Below are 21,002 nucleotides of genomic sequence, written 5' to 3'. Positions count from 1 at the left end.
TGAGGATTTAACAAGTAGTTTTGAGGATTTCACTTCTGAGCAGAGAAAATGGTTAAATCTTGAAGGTTACAAAAACAAATCAGCCTTAAAGGGTGTGGATATCAAAGAACAAAGACACGATTGCTCGATAGCGAAAATCGTATAACAGTAAAAACAATGAACTGGCATCCTATGAAATATTTTCATTTGTCCACCAGAATTATAAACAAAATAAACTTATCAATATAAAAAAAAAGCTCATGTCACTTAGCTTTCTCATTTTGTCGCCTTTTCTTTATAAATAACTGTGAACGTATAAAAATCTTTCTTGTAAATAAATCTTTTGGGTTGATGGATGAACAGCAAAATGGTGAGGGAAACAAATCCTGAAAATCCAAAGATAATAGAAGTCATTAATAAATTCCCCCTCCATTAGGATTTGCAGTGCTTGGTGATTAATGTTGCAACCCGGTATCTCGCCTTTGTAGCATTTTTCTTCGACTTGTCTTGTGAAAAAGTGCTACTTTGCCGCAAAAGCAGCTTCCAGTTGCTTCACTTTTTCACGTCGTTTGTTTTGAGTTAACTTGGAAGAGTCTGCATGTTTCGTCTGGCAATTTCTCTTGATACTATATTCTTAGAAAACAGTCTCAGTGTATTGGGAAATTAGGCAGACAGTTGTTTGGGATTTTGGTAAAAAAAATGTTCCAATTTCCACTTGTGAGTGGCAGCCCTCACAATCAACTTTCTGTTTTTACAGTCGCCGTGTCAGTTATGGGGTAGGCTAAAATTCTCACAGAAAGCCTACCCAAGGTGGCTAAAGGGCTGCTGCTATTATCTGGTGAAATTAGGATGGATTTTTTTTTGGCGCAAATGTATCACGGGCCGTAACTGGCCCCCGAGCCGAACTTTGGAAATGCCTGGCATAGGACATAATAAAAGGAAAAAAATATGTTTCTAGCTTTTACCATTGTTTAATAAATTTCTTGTAAATACTTGTTCCCGTTTCAAACTTCTGAGAAAAACAGCTTTTAATGAAAGCATGCAATTCAAGAAGAACTTTCACCTCTGTGTTTTTGTTTGCTCCAATTGCTATACAATGCTTTCCCAAGGGTGATTGTCTTGCAAAAGAACATTTTATTGCAAGAACACTGAGGTGATGCAGGTATTATGCATGAACGATGCACGAACCTTCGGTCACAATGGTGATCGCTTTCCCTCAGGCGACCATATTCCTGCGGACTTGCACAAATCGTCATCCTTCTCTAACCATATGATCACGATGGGACTTCGTCATCATTCTTTGAAAGAAATGATCTTTGATGAAGAGTTTGTCCGTACCTCGCAACGCTCCCCCCAATTCTTCACCACGCCTACTAGCCATATGGGGCCACCTACACACACTCATTCGCCGGATACAGGAAGCAAAACTAGGAAGTTGGGCTTCCTCAACGTTTGGACAATGATCTGAACAAAGCAACTCCTGCCATTTAATGGTGATTCATTATACTGAACTCCTTCCTAGAGGGTTGATATTTATTGATGAGCATCTCCAAACGTTTTACATCAGTTTTTTAAAATAAAACAAGTAAAACATATTTTTACGTTTTGGCTCTCAGGGACAATCCATATTATGGCATTGAAGGAGTTAAAATCGGATTCATCGAAAAATCAACCGATAATCGTGAGCTGCAGCCCTAGTTACCAATATGAATCTTTTCAACTGAGTAATAACCGGCTAAACTCTAACACAAGGCCTGGTTCTTACCTCGACATGCATAGTTGGAGGACCAATGTTTGCTTGCCATACACACGACTTCGGTGCTCTGGGACTGGTATCCTTGCTTGCAGCGGATTTTACAGCGTGTTCCCATGGCCGTCTTGGAGTTATATCCTCTCGCTGTGCGGCAGCTCACATCGCCGTGTTTTACCTTGATGGGTGCACACCAGGCTGAACCTAAAAAGTCCCATGAGTCAGTCTGTCGGCTTTCTTTCAATTTGCACACATTGTAAATGTAGTGTATTTTATTTGTGTATAAGGCGCACCCGTATATAATGCGCACCTTTAATTTTGAATAAAAAAATCATTTGTTTTACTTTTTATGACCTTAAACTAAGAATTACAAGTGACAAACATTGTTCAATATGTTAAGAACATGATTAACGATTAACACAGTTCACGGATCCGGAACAGGGTTGTCGGGGCACCACTTCCTGTGGTGTGTCTACAGCCTGGTGGTGCCCTTTCGTTTCAAGGTGTTTTTGGGGGTAGGGACTCCCCCACAACAGGTACTGGTTTTCATGCTTGCTATTTCCTGGAGAAGCCTCCTGACCTGACTCTGATACGACACCATCATCTGGTCAATGTGTTTTTTCGGTGTTAATCACCGTACCGCTCTTTGGAGCCATACCTAGGCATTGACGGGCAGTGGCGTGTAACAATACTGATACTGAGGACCTATTTTGTTCCCAAATAATGAGTATTACATTGTACAATACACATGGCATCACCTGTGGCTTCATTTCATGTTACTTAGTTAAATGGCTACTAGACTGTGGTGTGTATTGGGCAAGTATAGCCTGTTGCCACCCATCACTTTCCAGGATGTTTTTTTGGAGGGTAGGGGTTTTCTCCTGATCAGACTCAGACATAGCACCATCATCATCTCGTCGCTATTGTTTTTTTTAAAGCTACATTGATACCAACATAAGATTTACAATGCATTTACTCCATGTCCTTCAAAGTCAGATTCATTCAGTTTAAAGAGCTTTGTTTGTTAATCTCTTTTGGGACAACTTTGTTTTCTCCATTCTCTAACATTCATCTCTGTTACCAAGAGTAAAAATAGTGTGATTGTGAGATAAATCAAATGCTTTTTTGATTATCTTCAATATCACTGTTGGTTTAATGGTTAAGATTCGGTTCTCCCACCACTGTGACCCGGTTCAATTACCAGTGCGACTAGTATTTATCTCCAATGAGCAAATTTAGGGTGGTGACAACGTTTTCATTTGGGATCTAAGTATGTATATACTGTATATCTTTTTGTCTGTTTGTTTGCCTGTTTTTCTGTCTCTGTGTCAGTCGCTCCAAAAAAGGGGGTATGGGTTCAGACATAACCACCATATTTTAGGTTTAGGTTACACTAGATGTGGATAATGCCTATAAAAGCTGACTTTTGGTCTCGTTGACTAAGCATTTTTTCCAGGAAGACATTCCACTCTCCTAGGCCAGAATATGCAGTGATATAGTACAGTTAAACCTCATCCAGAATGCGTAACCAAACATTGAGATATTTTTAAGATTAAGAAAAAAGCGCGTTAAACATGCATCTAGTAGTTAAAGTGAAAATACACAGTTAAAGATCAATATGGTTGATCAGAAAGTACTTACCTGAAAATAGAAGTCATTTTTCTTCCTAATCAACGTATAGGAAAAAACACGAGCATATGCAGAGGGGTGCTGTTGTCAAGGGCGTAGCTTCGGCATGTGTCCCGCCAATATCTAGCAATTACTGTTTTGTTTCTCGGATTAGTTTTCTCCTTGTTTGGGCTGAAGGATTAGAGAAATGGCCAGGCTTTGGTAGGTTTGCAGTGGTTTTGGACAGAATCAGCTCACTATCATGATTGAGCATCCAAAAGGTTGAAGTGCCTCATCCGAGAGATTGCCGTAAACGCATAATTGCTTTTTATTTCCTATTCGCAGCCATTAAGCAACCCCAAACTCATGGCAATAGTCACATCACAGCAATCGTAGGGAAACCACATTTCTCTGTTTTGTTTTTTCCCACTTTGAACACAAGACTCCATCTCTTGCATCAATAAATTCTTGCCTAGGGGGTTTTCATGTGACTTTTCAAATCTGCAATTTATTTTCTGCCGGTTCAGGAGGAACACCCGCAGATAAATCCCAAAATAAGGAGATTTGATGGCAGGGAATAGAAGACAGCAATATCATTTATTTTGTTTTTTAAAGCGGGGCTCTAACACATGTTAATACATTTTTGTAAATTTACTAGCGTCACTACATGGTGCATTACTACATTATTCCGCTACTCATGAGATGGAGCTCATTTATTACATTGTCACCCTTAATATTTTAGTGAAATTGTTTGTATGGTGGGCGTGTTTATATTTACAATAGAGATCAGTTACGATGGCGCCGTCTCATTCAGTATAAGGACAGTAAATTTTTTGTCATGGAGATATTCTCCCTACTGTATATAATCGCACCCAAGACAAATTATAGCCTAACTATGGAATAATATACTCAAATCAGGGGTCCTGCTGACTCAGCGAATGGTAGGCGCATGGGCAAGGGGGCATGCCTTTCACAGGAACAAAGAAAAGGATTTACAGTAAACATGCTGATTTTTTTTGTTTTGAATTTGTAAAATTAATTTTACAATTCACCCTGCCTTGGAAAAAACGTTTTGGGCAGTACCCAGAAATGGAAAAGGGTTTTGAGGCCCAGACACAACATGGATATGGAGTGTCTCTGTTAAGTGTTTTTATGCATGCACTCAAGATTGTGCAATCCAAATAATATGAAGGCTTTACTGCTTGAACAGGTTGGTGTATTCGTTTTTTTTTTTTTTTTTTAATTTCCTTCATTTTATGGCTATTTTAAAGCAGTTTTGGGCGGCCAGCTTCTATGCGAGTATATATATATGTTAATTTTGAACTATATAGGTACTTTCAGAGTAACGAGTTACTTTTTTGTGTGAGTAATCTGAGGGGGTAAGTGAGTTACTTTTTAAATGAAGTCATCTAGTAACGGTAACTATTATTTCTCAGTAGCATGCCCAAAACTGGTACCAAAGTAAAAAGTCACGTCACCTTTGAAAGCATGAGTATACCAATCCTCATCGTCTCCGTAGGTTTGCTGTCCTGACCCTGGGGAGGCAGACAAAGGAAAAAAAAGGAAAAGAGAAAGAGAAAGCAACTAATAAGCAAGGGGTGATGGGGTCCACGATGTTGGGCAATGTTTAATACATTCAACCTGGCTCTCTTTTTTTTAGTCATTGTGGTAAAAAAAAAATAGCTCTGGGGTTGAAAACATTGCTTTTACATCTGAAACACACTCATTTTAGTATTGGTGGATGTGTTCCGGGGGATCAGTTGGGTTGAAGTCATTCAAAATTCACATGATCCGTTTTTTCTATTCTTTTTTCGCACAAGGGAATCAGTTACATCAAGCGTGTCAAACTCATTTTAGCTCGAGGGCCACATAGTCGAAAAAACACTCTCATGCGGAGCCAGAGTGGTCAACTAATGGCATATAAAGGATGCCTTAGCTGGAGGGCTGGGGCCTTTCTGTTGGCTCACAATTAAATTATGATTCGGGCATGTAATGATTGATCATACCTGTAAAATGTGTTCTTTTGTTCTCTAAGATTTAATCTTTAATAGTGTTGTGCATTTGTAAGAAAAAAAAACAACAACAATATGTGAATTTATTTCCACTAAAGTTTATTTAACTCAGGGAAACTTGTGCTGTGTTTACCTGAATAAGGGAAGTTTGCTGTTGGATATCATATCTGTTATAGAAATTAGTATTTTTTTCATCAACCTTCATTCATGTTTTCATTGTTTTGTTTTTTTATTAACCTCGTGTGAAAACAGCACTGCTGATTTTTTTATTTTTTTATTAATTGTATCGTGCATGGGAGGTAAGACAACCATCTTTATAAAATTCCATGCAAGAGGCTTATTATTGAATGAGAAATGTTTAAACAATATGGCCACAGAACACTTTTTTATCAACTCGTCCTCTACCAATGACGACTAAAGTGGTCAAAAATCAGTTCTGAATTAAGTGCCATTGACGGATTTCGATGTCAAACTTAATTTTCAATTTAAATAGGTTGAATACGGGCTTTTCTGGCACCATCCCATATGTAATCACATTTCTTCCTCATTAATTAAAGGATTAACAATGTAACAGCAAGTACAGTCATCTCGTTATTTTTTTCTCATTGAGTCAGAACTGACCGGAGTTAATTAAAACATTATTCTGGCCTTACTTTTTATCACATTTTTTCCTTGAATTAATGGTCAAGTAAATGGCCTGCTTTTGTATAGGGCTTTTCAAGTCAATGAAGCGCTTTACAATGTGCTTCACACTCACCCATTCACAAATAACCACACCGTCAAGGCAAGGCAACTAGCTGCTTAACAGGCGCACGAGGGATTCGTGTCTTGCCCAACGACACCTCGACATATAACATGGGGGGGTGGGGATCGACCTCTTGATCCTAAGACGAGCGCTTTACCTCCTGAGTTACTGGCGTATCATGAACAAATGTGAAGGCATTAAATAAAAAATGAAGGTTTGACATCCAAATCTGTCAATGGCAGTACATTTAGAACAGATTTTTACGTCTTTATTGTCAACGAAATCCAATAAGTTAAAGTCAAAAACATTTGATGGATTAAAAAAAAAACTAAACCTCGCTTAACTCATTGACTTAATGCACAGTTCCTTCTTAGCTAGCCTACTTAACAGATGATTGGCGCCAAAGTTCATCAATTGCACTAAATACAGAACAGATTTTTGACGTCTTAAGTTAACATTGGAGTTAATTATTTGCTGTATTCTTACTAATACCATTTTTGCATGAAGTTAAAATCTGCAAAGATTCCCTGGTGCTATATTTTTTGGGATTTTTTATTTTTCGGATTGCCTTTAACAGCATGATTGGGGCTTTCATTTAAAGTGAAATAACACGGGGATGGTTTTCCTCAACGTTCTCTGTTGGATTAATAGCAGTCAGCAAATACAGCTGCGGTTGCTTTGCAAGTAGCGCCTGGCTCTGGCGACACCCAGTGGACATCTCTAAAACTGTTTGACGCAATGATTTTTCTCTCGTGCTTCTCTCAGCATTGTCTCACGGGCCGAGTGAAACGATGTGGCGGGGTACATTTAGCTTGCATGGTAAGAGTTTGACACACGTGATTCACATGGAATCCAGAAAAAATAGAGGTATTTTTGCATATCGTCGTAACAGTGACTTTCTGTACTGTATATGCAAAAATACTTGAGTGGTGTCTTTTTTTAAAAATGCATCTCTATAGTGTTTATCCGACTGTAACTACCAATCCTGTCCTTTTCTCAAATGACTAGCCCTTGACCCCCGTTGTCAGGGAAACTGCACAATGAGCATGGCTATAATACAGCTCAGTAAACCATGCCCAGAAACAATGATGGGGTGGCCAAGAAATATAATTTGAGAAAACTAATTTGTTTTGACAAAGTGGTACATTTGCATTTAGAACTGATTTTTCTAAATTTAAAATGAGGCAAGTAGAGAGTGATGTACCCCTCTGAGGCCATGCGTTTCGGGACAAGCCTGAAAATTCAAACTACTGTTATGCATGATACTGTTAAAATAAATAACGCTGCTTTACTATGGGTTTTTTGTGAGTACCATGATATCGCTGATCATTGGCACAGTTTGCTCTAAGAGAAAAAGTAGCCTATGCATCTCTTTCTTTGCTAATAAGAACAATATCATGACCATAATCATGGCAAAGCTAACTCTTCATTGGTTAGACAACCATTTTTTCCCCTTTCAAAAACGTATGTGATGTTTTTTTTTTTAATCTTTTGCCTTCTTATATTCAAACACGAAAAATTAACCCGAGGACTAGTATTTTAGTCAACAGTTGCTTTATTTTGAAGAGTAAATTGTGATACTTATTCAGTATTAAAGCTCCTTCTAATCTAACTTCATGTTTTTGATTTCTGTTTTTCGAATATTTGAATCTTTTAAAATGTCTTATCAATATTTACAATTAGAAAGTAATGTATTACTGTGCTGAGTGTATGCAGATGCAGATTTAGGCAATTCTCTCGCCTCATGGCAGAGGGCAATAGTTAGACAAAGGATTTTGATTTGATGCACACCCCAGCACCAAACAATAGTTTTAGCAAGGTAACAGCAGGTGAAGCCATTAAGTTATTTTTTTTGTAGTTGCATTGACATCATGGAGGATAACCTATATATTGACGTAAATTAAAGCCTCAATAACTAATATATCAACAAAAATCTAAAGTAGGACAATAAAGAAAATTTCTTCTATGCTATATTTTATGTATTGCACTCTTGCTCTGCCAAATAATTGAGGAATAAGATGTAGGTGGCTTCATTTATTCGTTAATTTGAGTGTGCCTCACCAGAAGCAAACCACACATCACTGATGTTTATCATGTATTTATGTCTGTCTAAACAAAACGTTCGGGTTTTTACTGAATTTGTATAAGTACTATCAAGAAGCTGAGAGAACCATTTTTTAAAATCTTTTTTTAAGCCTACTGTCGAGTCGTGTCGACTGAGAATAACAGTATAGATAACCGGGCTCAGGTATCAACCAATAACACCGGACTCATTTTACAAGTTTGATCATGTGATCCTCTCAAGCTGAGCTGTAGCATGTAGGAATATGACGTACCATTACATGACATTACATTTTAAGAAAAAAACACCACTCGGGAGTATATAAAGTGCATTTTGAAACTTCTTGTTTCAAAACAGCCCCCCATCAAGCATACTTACCACAAGGCATTGAATCCTCCTTAGCCAGATTGCCGGCTGGTTGTTTTCAGAGTTTGTCACAAAGAATCTCCACAAGACAGCTTATTAGATGAAATCTTTTTAGATTTTGTAACATATATTTTTTATACAGGGAGTCCAGATAATACACATTTTAATAGCAGATACATAGGTTTGCAAAAGTGTTGGTCTCTAAAGAAATTATTGTCATATGCCATATTTAAGGCTTCAAACTAGTTAAAAAACTCAATATATATTGTACTAACAAATAGAATATCGAAAAGTAGGCGTTGCAAATATACTGCTCTCCTTTGACTAAACACTTTGTACAACTTCCTTTTGCTGCAATCACAGACAAGTATTTTCTCTATAAGTTTAACCAATTCCTTCTGACAAAACAGGTTCCCAAAGGTTTGACTGTGATTGTTTGTGCACAGTACTTTTCAGTTCTTTTCACAAATATGATTTAGGTCTGGTCTTTGGGTTGGCCATTCTAACACCTTTATATTGTTAGTTTTAAACCATTCCATTGTAGATTTTGCTTTCTGTTTAGAGTCATTGACCTATTGAAGGTGAACCTACACCCCTCTTGAAGACTCCAACAGATTTTCTGCCAGGTTTGCCCTTTATTAAGCTTGACCCATATTCCCACAAACTAACAATTTCCCCAGTCCCTGCTGAAAAAAAAGAAACTCCAGGCTGAGATGCTGCCACCACCATGTCTGACAGTAGGATGGTGTTTTTCAGGGTGATGTACAGAAGTGAAAGTCCTGCTTGAAATGCATCCTTTCACAGAAAGCTGTTTATATCTGTTTTCCATGGAAACAAGAATTTTCAGGAAACTAAGAATTTTTAAACTCTTGTTTACTAAACAATGGTAAAAGCTATTACAAATACTCTTCTTTATAATGAATGTTGAAGATTCAAGCTTTCTTTTGATTTAATGAGTTTAAAGATGTCCTGGACTGTTCCATCAGATTTGAACTTATCTCTAATTTAGGTGATGGTAACTTGTGTTGATGGTTCTTTGTTAAACTGGCTCCTAGAATTACATTGCACTCCTGATGAGTTTTTATTCTTAGATTTTAGAATAGAATTTCTATCTTCAAAGTATATATATATATATATATATATATATATATATATATATATATATATATATATATATATATATATATATATATATATATATATATATATATATATATATATATATGCATTGTGTCACAAAAGAAAAGGCATGCCACGAGGGTTAAAACTAACATCTCTACAGAATAGGGCCATGCGCATTTCAAGTGACACATCCAATGTGAATTGACACTCAACTGAGGTGAAGTGTGAGTTGTCAACCCTTCATTGATATTCTTGCGTCAGCTCGTGGCAGAAAATACGAAAGTGCCACCAGAAGACACTGACACAATCTTGTCTGTTTGTCAAAACTCAAACACACTCTGCTTTAGTCACTTTGGTCAACCTTGAAACACTCTTTGATGCAACAAACTGTTTTTTAAATGAGTGAAATAAATAATCTTGTTCCACTCGATAACTTGATTCTGTTTTTGATTTTGGACACTGGGAAAGGAGATTTCATACGATTCCAGTTCTTATTTTGACTATTCTTGTGCACTGTTGTTCGTTGTTTGGAATATTACTAAGAAAGGCCGTTTGAGAAGTAAATCGTACTTGCTCTCACATATAAAATCATACTTTCACGCATGAACAACTGTACTCACAGTCATACCCATGCACAAACACAACTATACTCTTTCATTCACACTACTATATTATCTTGCGCAAATCACTATACTCCCACACACACTAGCATAGACTGTCTCACACACGCTATTATATTCACGCACACTAATATTCCTCTGAGTTAAATGTGGTAGGGTCCTTGTGCAGGACACTGAACCCTTATTGCCCCCGCTAAGCAGGTAGGCGCCTTGCATGGCTGACTCTGCTATCGGTGTGTGAGTGTGTTTGTGCGTGAATGGGGTAAAGTGTGAAGTACATTGTAAAGCGCTTTGGAGGTCCTTTGTGCCTGGTAAAAGCGCTGCATAAATGCAGTTCATTTAACATGACTATCAGGGGTTTTCGACACCTAGTGTATTAACCACTTCAAATCTCAGTGTGGTTTTATTTTGGATACTTTCGGTCACTGTTGTGATGCACATCCGTGTCTATATGTTATATGGTTCAACGTCAAACTGGAGTTGCTCCCAGCATAGGGGTATGTGTGAGAGAGCATAGTAGTATGTATGAAGGAATATTGTATTAATTGTGTGACAGCACAGTAGTGTGTATGAGAGTGTTGCAGTATGTGTGCGTGTATATAGTAGTGTGTGTGTGACAGCATAGCAGAGAGTGTGTGGGAGTATAGTAATATACCCAAGAGAGTATAGTAGTGTGTGTATGAGAGTACAGCAATGTGTGAAAGAGTATAGTGGTGTGCCTAAGACAGAATAGTTGTATGTGTGAGAGAGTACAGTGGTGTGTATGAGAGTATCGTGGTATGTGTGAGAGACTATAGTAGTATATGTGAGAGAGTATAGTATTAAGTGTGTGGCAGCCCAGTAGTGTTAGCATAAGAGTATTGAGAAGTTTTCACTGACATGTGACTCATAAGCAGCAGGGGAGAGCCAAACACTCACCCTGAGTTTTACTGGCTCAGGAGAAACTTCTGATTCTGCTGGTTGATATCCGGGAAACGGATTGCAGGAAAGACTCAGAAAATAGGACAACTCTGTGTTCTTTAGGGTCTTTGGGGAGATAAAGGGGAAATTAACTTTGCAGAAGTAAAAATTATGCCAAGAGACATTTGATATAGTGGAGCCTCAGAAGTAGTACTATTTAGAATTCAACCAAGTTCCTACACTGTTCCGTGGTTAACTTCACTTTTATCTGATGAGACTTGACAACTAAATGTCGCCTGGGGCAGATCCAGTTTAATTTTAATGGGGGAAAGGGGGGTACTAGGGTACAACCGATCATTTGTGGGGGGAACACCAAAAGGTTATCATAAAAAAAATTAAAGCTGTTACCAACCCCTCGCTTTTACAAAGTATTTTTCATATTTTTGTCTTTTTAACCCGGTAGGAAAGCTGTATATGACCTTTTCATTTTGGAACGGTAACATAGAAATTATGATGGTCTTTTTTCCTTTTTTACAGACGCTCCCCTACTTACAACCATTCGACTTGTGAGAAACGGTTGATGCGAACATTTTTTTCGGGATGTCGAAAAATATCCGGACATTGCTGTAAGTTACATTTTGTATTGTGTGCACCTTTTTTCCATGTACAGGACATTAGTGTAGTGCTTCTTTACGCTGCGTGGCGCTGTGAGCGGTCACCCAGCATCCACCTCGAAGAAGAAATCCGGCTTCTACTTCCTAATTCATGTGTAAATGTACTGTATCTCTAGCAAACTTTGAAGCTTTTATTGTTTAATATCTCGTGCATCTATTCAATATGGTTGGTGTAAAGTTTAAAGAAGAGGCGAGCCGTTTCTTTTGAAATGAAAGTGGAATAAGAAAGCTTGATGCGGTTGAGAAAATTGTTGGATCACATTTTTTCGGCCACAATTTACCACGGAGGAGGAAGACGCCTTACTCTTGAAGCCTATCCTCCAAAAGTAAGCTAAACTTAACTTTATTTATCTTTATAGAGCATATTATTTTATGAAATGTTTATTTTTTTAGTACAAAACAGTTTTACAAAAGTTTTACATTTGCAGAGACGACCTGCAAACGAGTGTCTTAACCATTGCATAATGTATTACTTTTCTGTACTAGACATTTCGATGCTGATTTTCTTTTTTAAATGTAAGAAATGGACGTGAATGAGCTCATTTTTATGGCTGCTTAAGCCTGCGCCTTAAACTCCGGTGTGGTTGTACAAAACAAAGTTGAGTTTCTTCTTTAAGTTTGTGCATGCACTGTTTAGTCATGTGCACTCTGTAACCCGGAATTTACGGTAATATACATATAATTATAAAAGGTCTTGAAAATTCAATGTATATCATCCATAGTAGGCAGCGCGGCGGCTGAGTGATTAGCGCGTCTGCGGCACAGTTCTGAGATCATGAGATCCAACCTTCCTGTGTGGAGTTTGTATGATCTCCCGTGCTTGCGTGGGTTTCCTCCAGGCAATCCGGTTTCCTCCCACATTCTAAAACATTCCAATTACGGTTAATTGGCCGGTCCAAATTGTCTCTACGTGTGAATGACGAGTGAGTAGTCTTTCTCTGTGTGCCCTGCGACTGGCTGGCAACCAGTTCAGTGTGTCCCCTGCCCACTGCCCGAGGACAGCTGAGATGGGCTCCAGCATCCCCGCGACCCTACTGAGGATAAGTGGTGCAGATAACGGATGGAAGAATGGATGGATCATTCATAGTTGTGAATATGATGGTATTGTCTATATGATATGTTCTGTGTCCTGATTGTCAATCAATCCCTGGTCTACACCGCCTCTCTCTCTTTATCCACAGCCAGCTGGGTTAAGCTCAGTCGCAAAACTATTAAATTACATAGAACAAGGTCGGATGGAATTTACTTCAATCATCCGTCAACACGCCTGCCGCCTCCGCAGCCTGGCCTTCCGACACAATTCATCATTTTTTCTTTTGCTTCCGTTTACAGCTTTCCTCACTGCATCTTTTATGAAAGAGCTCGCTTTTCCGCCCCTGCTCGACACATTAACAGATGCTTCTTAATCATTGCGCCAACACTGCCTACATAGTTTGTTGGGGCCGAAGCGAGTATTCAGTTGGTTTATCTATGCCACAGCAACCAAGCTGATTTATGATGCAGAACCCCAGCATGATTTCTCTAACCCCTTTTAAAAAGTGAGTTAGAAATAAATAAAAGACATCATAGACATCATAGCGAGTGCCGATAGGCAGCCTTTCGTCATTGCACATTACGGGCAGAACATGCACGTTAACAAGACTTTTTCTTGGAATTGGGAAACCAAATCCTTCTTTTTCTTAGTTCGATTCCACCGAGGTGTCTTTAAAAATGTAAGAATTGAATATCATCATTATTAAGGATGTGTTAACAATGCCATTTCCGTCATGCATATCTGCCTTTATCTATTCTCATTGCTATTCCAGTATTCACAATGCAATAGGGAGCAGGAAAGTGGGCGAGGGAGGAGAATGATTTCAAGCTCATTCTCCGCCTTTTTGTTAGTGTAGCCTGAAAATTGTAAAAATAAGAAAAGGCATGTTTCAACCAAACCCCTGCTTACCAAACCCCCAAAAAGTTGAAGAAAGAAGAGTTTATTAGTAATTAAGGAATAAGTTGACTGAGATAGATAGATAGATAGATAGATAGATAGATAGATAGATAGATAGATAGATAGATAGATAGATAGATAGATAGATAGATAGATAGATAGATAGATAGATAGATAGATAGATAGATAGATAGATAGATAGATAGATAGATAGATAGATAGATAGATAGATAGATAGATAGATAGATAGATAGATAGATAGATAGATAGATAGATAGATAGATAGATAGATAGATAGATAGATAGATAGATAGATAGATACTTTATTCATTCCCGAAGGGAAATTTACATTTCCAGCAGCATCCCTTCGCTGAGAACAATACAATAAAAAAGCAAAAAGAATACAATATACAAATACCCAGTGTGACGTGCAAATGCCCACTGTAGCGTGTTATATATAATAACTAAATAGTGCTACACAGAATACATATTGCAATAAGATTCGGTAATATGCAATGTAGGTGGTGTGGTTTACTGTGGGCTTTTACTCTGCCGGGTAGAGTTAAAGAGCCTCATGGCATGAGGAAGAAAAGATCTCTTCAGTCTGTCCGTAGTACAAGACAGTGACAGCAGTCTGTCGCTGAAACTGCTCTTCTGTCTGGAGATAATGCTGTGTGGTGGATGCGATGGATTGTCCATGATTGACCGCAGCTTTTCCAGTGCCCGTCTCTCAGCTACTGTTGTTAGGCTGTCCATCTCTTTGCCCATAACAAGCTCGCTTTCCTAGCCAGTTTATTGAGACGAGAGGCATCCTTCTTTTTGACGCTGCCTCCCCAACACGCTGTCGCATAGAAGAGGGCGCTGCGACTGAGGCTGCGATCATGACTTTAGGAGGAGATGGCAGCAGAGAGTAGTAAAATTTAAAGTTGCAGATACCTCCTTTCAACATTTGATGTCTCTGTTGATTATATTTGTATATTTTTAGTTGACTTCTTTATTTCCTGGGTTAATATACAAGTTATTGTAATTAACTTGGGCTACGAGCAGTCACCCCTTTCAAGTTCTTGACACATAGTCACTGACTGCAAAACATCAGTTTTTCTTTTTAAATTAATTTTTAAAATATATTTATTTTGTTGGCCATTTACTAAGGCCATGTTTCTTTTCCCTCCTGCGAACATTCCTCGATGCCTTGGACGGTCGGAAATCTGGGTGATCCGAATGGCGAGCCACCTAAGACCAAGAATCCAACAAAGATCTCAGTCCTCATAGAGTTTCACATCAAGGTCATGGGAGAAATTGGATTTTTCATTTGAACTTGACTGTGGACTCAATAACTATGAGGAACCAGCAATACCAATGGATTTGGGATTTCCTGAATTGAAAATATCAGAATTGTGTTTTCTTTGCGTATTGGATGAACCATCTTGTCATTCATTTGAATTGTCATTGAAATTCTAAGTGAATTATTGTGTGACTTCAAACTCTCACACGAAAACAGACTTAGGTTGATTCCAAAATCTATCGTTGCGGTCAAAATACATATTGCGTCTAAAAATTGAAATATCAACCAAAATTAGAGTAGATAACCGGTCATTAAACTGAAAAGAAATAAAACACGGTTAGTAAACCAAGATTAAACAAAATTGAGATTTTTCATATTACATCTTAAACCAAACAAGTGTATTCTTTACCTCTAATTCATGTAAATGTTGTCTATCATCTTGTCCATTGTTCTTTTAATTGCCCGCTGTTGTTTTAATTAACTTTGACTTATCAAACCTAGAACCAGTCCAGTAGCATTTCTTCCCTCTGTCTAACATCATAGAGGCTACATTTCCAAAAAGCGAAATACATAGACACCTCGCTCCTTCTTGCTTCGGTTATCGTTGGTTCACTGCCTTGTGTATGTGAATTGAATTGTCTTTATTGTCATTGATATCACAAAGCAAACAGCAGACAACAAATGCTATCACATAGGCAGGTTAGGGAGGGCTTTGTGTGTTGGGTGCATGTAACTGTGTGTGCAACTGTGATAGGCCAGCTATTGCTGTCAGTTAAACAGCCGGGGTGGGCGGGCGCACAAGTCAATGTATTTACCCTAAACAAACTGGGAAGCATGGTGACAGATAGCTTTTAGTGGCTGGTTACATTGAGAAGAATATCGTCTGTTAAAATCGGACTCTGAGGAAAGTCAAAGAAATGGTGATCAACGATGAGGCAGCGTCTGAAGAGAAGGCAATAGCGATGCGGCAGATCAACCCTTATGCTACGGCAAGGCTAAAAACTCTCTTGAGCCACCCATGGCGAACCAGTATCTCACCAACGCCCGATCCATTGCCCATTAAACGGATTAAACTTTAAGCCACAACTCGCAAGGAACCGATACATTTGAGACGGTTGTTTCTCACTGCTAGTGTGCAGCTCGCCAGCTGCTGTCTAAATCGCTTTCTTGCACTGAAAGGGGAATGCCTCCAATTTAATTGTTCTTTTGTATCAACTACAGTTCTGTGTTCTGTGTTTTGTTTGTAGATCTATAGTTGTTTTCTTGTTAATCATTCACCCTCAGTCGATAAGGACGTCATCTTGAGGTAAGTTTGACCCTGGGGTCTTTGATGAAGGTGCGGCACTACTTCACATATTTTCATTTTCGCGAGGGGTTCTGGTCCCTATTAATCACGATAACTGATGGATTACTATATCTGTATCAGGATTTGAATTTTGCAAAACAGCAGTTTAATGTTCCACCCGCCTTATCAGAGGCCAGACGAGGAGATTTGTAACACAGTGAAGCTTTATTTATCTCCATCCACAATATACTGGAGAACATGAGCCAAGTTCAACAAAACTGCTTAACCGCAGCCCGAACTCATCACTCCACAACCATTTTCATTGCGCAAGCATGAGCGCTTGAAGGCCACACAAAGTAGAGGATAAAGAAAAAAGACGGTGGTTTTCGGGTTATCCACCAGCCAGAAGTAATTGCAGTCTAACTTGATTTGTGAGTGACTTGTCTTTTTTTTTTTTTTTTTGTTATTCACTTTTTTCCTATTAAGTTCTACACTAAAGTTGAGTTTAGAAACATCGATAGTGGCAGTGAAATTCACAACAAGCGGTCTGGCAAAGAGCAAACATTCTTCAAAAGAGGCCAAAATGTTGCTTTAAACCCATTTTTACCACTAGTGTTTGACATTTACTGTAGAATAAAACACAACACTGATATGTTAATTGTCTATGTGGCTAAAAGATAATACTTTGTATTGTAGAACAGTGTAGAACTTTTTTGCGGCAAGGCACACTTATTTTTGTTAAAAAATCTCAAGGACGCACCCTCTGTTGAAAATGTTTAAAAAAATCATTCTCAGGACGAGTTTTATTTTAAATTATGTTGTTTGAATTGACAGTATAAGGTTTGTCTTATCATTTGTGGTCAAGGTGGCTTAGGAGGTAATACTAAACCAAAAGCTGTCTCCAAGACTGATATTATGGGACCTGACCTTCAGAATTTATTGTGAAGGTAGATTTCTGAGCTTAGCAACAACTAATGGCGGTTGTGACTGGCAATGTGACTGGTTGAATGCTTAAATATAAAAAAACACACCTGGAAGCAGCGCAACCAGGGTGAAAGCAATGAAAGGAAGCTGGAAAAATTTAATAAGTAGTAATGGACAAAATATAATTACATCAAATCAAATATATACCGGAGTTATATCCCCCTAACGGGAGGTGGCTAGAGTCAAGCACATTCACTTGTCTGCCTCTTTCTGGGAGATTGATACATGACTCCCAACTGATGTGTTGGGAGTCATTAGGTGACCAAACCCCCCAATTCCAACCCCTAATGCCGAGCGCCAAGCAGGGAGGCAATGAGTACCAATGTTGTAAGGGTATTTGGATAAAGAAAATAAATTTACCTAGAAAATCACTAGTACAAAGAAATGTTCCTCCTCGGTGTTGGAGTAAAAGACGCGCGGCTTCCTCATTTCACCTCCCTCACATCAGACGTCTTTTCTGCTTACAAGTTTGTGCCCTTTGGTGCATAACCGTTTAGGCGCTGCACTTGTGGTGCACAATTAATTTGAGGGACTTGGGTCCAAGTAAACCCCAAGCTGTGTAATTCAGCCAAAATGCGCAGTTCGGTGCTGAAGCAAGCAAGGCCAGATAAAAAACTTTGTGTTTACTTTGGCGGCAAATTAAAGCTTCGGGTTTAGTTCGAGGTCGTTTATCAAATCAGGTTAATCCGTCGGGTTTGGGCGGGTTTGGGTTTATATAGTCGCGACTCGGGTCGGGTCGGGCTGAATTTTTTAGGCCTGATCTTACCCCTTATTGTTACCATCTACGTTCGGTGGGCTGGATTTAAAAGCCTGACAGCCACACACACATAGCCCAAGGAACATAGTTTTCCCACCGATTCCGTAGATACTGTTAAATATTACACAATGTCCCTTTAAGATTAATCAACATCCCCATTAGAAATGCAGAATATCTATCAAAAGAAACTGTTATTTAAAAGTAGGCAGAATGAAGCATTAGGGGCTCGTTTTCCCTACATTTGGAAAGAAGCTCCATTTAAAAAAAAGTCAAGATTAAGACCAGGGATGGGCAACTATTTGGAATTTGAATTTTTGTAGTATTCATCTAATATTTTGGTAGAATTACAGTAGTTTTATTTTTGTAGTATTTATGTCATATTTTTGGAGTAGTTCCATAGTAGAATTGTTGTAGTATAACTAGTATTTTTTTTAGAAATGTCCAGCAGGAAGACCACCATCCTGTATTTCCATTTACAGTATTAATGTAGAAGTATTTTTAAAAATATTTTCATTGTAGTATTTCCACAGTAGTATTTCCAGTCTAGTATTTTGTTGTAGTATTTCTGTCGTATTTCCAAAGTGGATTTTTGTAGTATATTTGTAGTAATTTTGTATTATTACTGGAGTAGCTTTTGTAGTATTTCTGTTTTAATATTTCTGCAGTAGTATTTTTGTTTTTTGTATTACTGTAATAGTATTTTTATAGTATTTCCACAGTAGTATTTTCCTGGTAGTCTTGTAGTATGTTCATATCAGTATTTTATAGTATTTCCATAGTAGTATTTTTACAGTGTTTCCTAAATATTTTTGCAATATTACTGTAGTTGTATGTCGTAGTATTTCTGTAATATTTCTGTAGAAGTATTTTTCTATTATAGTATTGCTCTAGTAGTGTTTCTATATCATTTTTTTCCTTCAGAATGAAAAAGAAAATAATATATTAAGCTCCCGTTTTTAAGCACTGAATTTGATATTTAGTTTAGCATTAATTTTGTAGTATTTCTCAAGTATTATTTTTGCTGTAGTCTCACAAAGGGTTAGTTAGGAAAAAGTTGCCACCAAAAACACATGTATTATTAGTACTGTAGTACTTAATTTACTTTTGTATATGTTATCATTAGATTTTTTCCATTTTCATTTGTTGGACCGGATAAAAAAGGCTGACGGGCCGCACATGGCCCGCAGGCTGTAGTTTGACCCCCCCCCTCTCCTTCCTTCCTTCGACAGTGAAAAATATTACACCATGCGATATCTACAAACCCCAACAGGAAGCAGAAATTCCAACAGAAAATATATTCAAAAGCAGGCCAAATGAAGCATGAGTGCTTCGTTTTCCCCACATTCGGAAAGAATGTGAAAAAAAGATGATGATTAAGATTGAAATTTAGTAAGCGAGCAGTTATTGAGAGGGTGCGAATATAACAGCCTTATGCTAATGATTCATTGTGACTCGCGCGTGGAAATATGCCCGTGGAGACATATGACACATTTCACGGCTAATGAGCAAGTCGTCCTTTGATATTTCACTTTCTGTTTCACTTCAGGCTGCTTTCATTTCCCAGAAAGACAAGGCACGGAAAAGAGTAAAAGCCTTAGCCACATAAAAGTCTTCTTCCCGGCAAACCTCGGGGAACGGCAAAAACTTTCAATTACCGAGGTTCATTTCCGATTAGCTTGTCTCAATGGGCGTACAACATTAACTGCCATTAAGCGGACGGTTGTCCTCTAAATGTTAACGTGCAGTTATGACTGAGGCTATTAACATGACGTTTACTTAAGCTACAGGGTTCGTGCGGGTGCTTGAAATCCTTAAAATGTTTGAATTTTAATGTAGTTCTTAACTATTAGAAAGTGTGTGGGTTTCAAGTGAAGTCCTTGTCAATGCTTGATACTGTTTCCATGTTTCCCAACAAGTCTGCTTAAAAATGACGCTGACACTGCTGGCATTTCTTCTTTCCTCGTGTTTAACAGCAGCAGGCATTAGTTTGTAAAGCGTCATCCTACGAAGCGTCATCGCCCCCTATGAGTTGTGCCCAATAGGAAGTGCATGCTACATCCAAACAGGGCAATATGAGGTGTGTATTAGTGCAAGCATTACATATGGATTATAGGCATTTATTAAGGGCCATGCAAAAAAATTAAAGTAGCGTCACCCAGTGGTAAATTGTAATGAGAAGAACTTCCTGCAACTGAAAATGTTAGCTACCTATTACCGTCATTTCACCTATGTGGGGGAGAGATATGTTTCAACAACATTTATACATGTGTTGTTCAGATCCACAAATATATTTGCAATTTACTCAAGATCTAAAAATCATATGTCGTGTAAAATGCAAGACCAATACAGTATATATAAATCGTAGATATAATTGTGGAAAATACATGATTCACACCGGATTTCATCTTTTAATGGTACTGGGGAAATTGCAAAAATTGGCTTTGAAAGTCCTTAAAAGTGCTGGAAATTTGCCATAAAAAGGTGTTTAATGTACAGGTAATGTGTCTACAATGTATTCTACGCCACGGCTGTTTAATTCATTTTAGCTCAAGGGCTTCATGGTAGAAGAAACATTCTTTTGACTAGTAAATAAAAGGCATAAAAAGTGTGCCTTAGCTGGGGGGTTGGAGTCTTTTTGGAGGCTCACAATAAACCTCTGATTCAGGGATGTAATATTTGATTATGAAATGATTATTTGGAGGGTTTTTTTCAATATTTTTTTCCCTTTGCTATGATTTAATCTCATGTATTTTTTAACAACTCTGCAACAAACAACAACAAAAACAACAACAATTGAATTAATTATACCTGGGGGAACTCTTAGACTGGAAAGTGACCAAAGCAGAATATAAACCCTAAATTCAATGATTGATTTAACTATTTGCAGCGCTCCCTGACTTTTGTTATTAGGGAAATAACATTC

The 21,002-nt window shown here is 38.0% G+C and overlaps 1 protein-coding gene across 1 annotated transcript in view; it reads right to left on the bottom strand.

Moving 5' to 3' along the window:
* Positions 1 to 21,002, bottom strand: part of srpx (sushi-repeat containing protein X-linked) — a 38,328-nt gene that overhangs the window by 10,479 nt on the left and 6,847 nt on the right. The window contains exons 2-3 of the mRNA XM_088353352.1: positions 4,816 to 4,872; positions 1,745 to 1,933 (exon numbers count right to left, since the gene is read on the bottom strand). Of these exons, the coding sequence (XP_088209478.1) occupies positions 1,745 to 1,933; positions 4,816 to 4,872 (246 nt within the window). The remainder of the gene's footprint in view (positions 1 to 1,744; positions 1,934 to 4,815; positions 4,873 to 21,002) is intronic.

Source organism: Urocampus carinirostris, chromosome 14 (genome assembly GCF_059441175.1).
Source record: "Urocampus carinirostris isolate Australia breed hairy pipefish chromosome 14, RoL_Ucar_1.0, whole genome shotgun sequence".
In the NCBI taxonomy this organism is placed as follows: domain Eukaryota; kingdom Metazoa; phylum Chordata; class Actinopteri; order Syngnathiformes; family Syngnathidae; genus Urocampus; species Urocampus carinirostris.
This window is presented reverse-complemented; position numbering and strand designations above follow the sequence as displayed.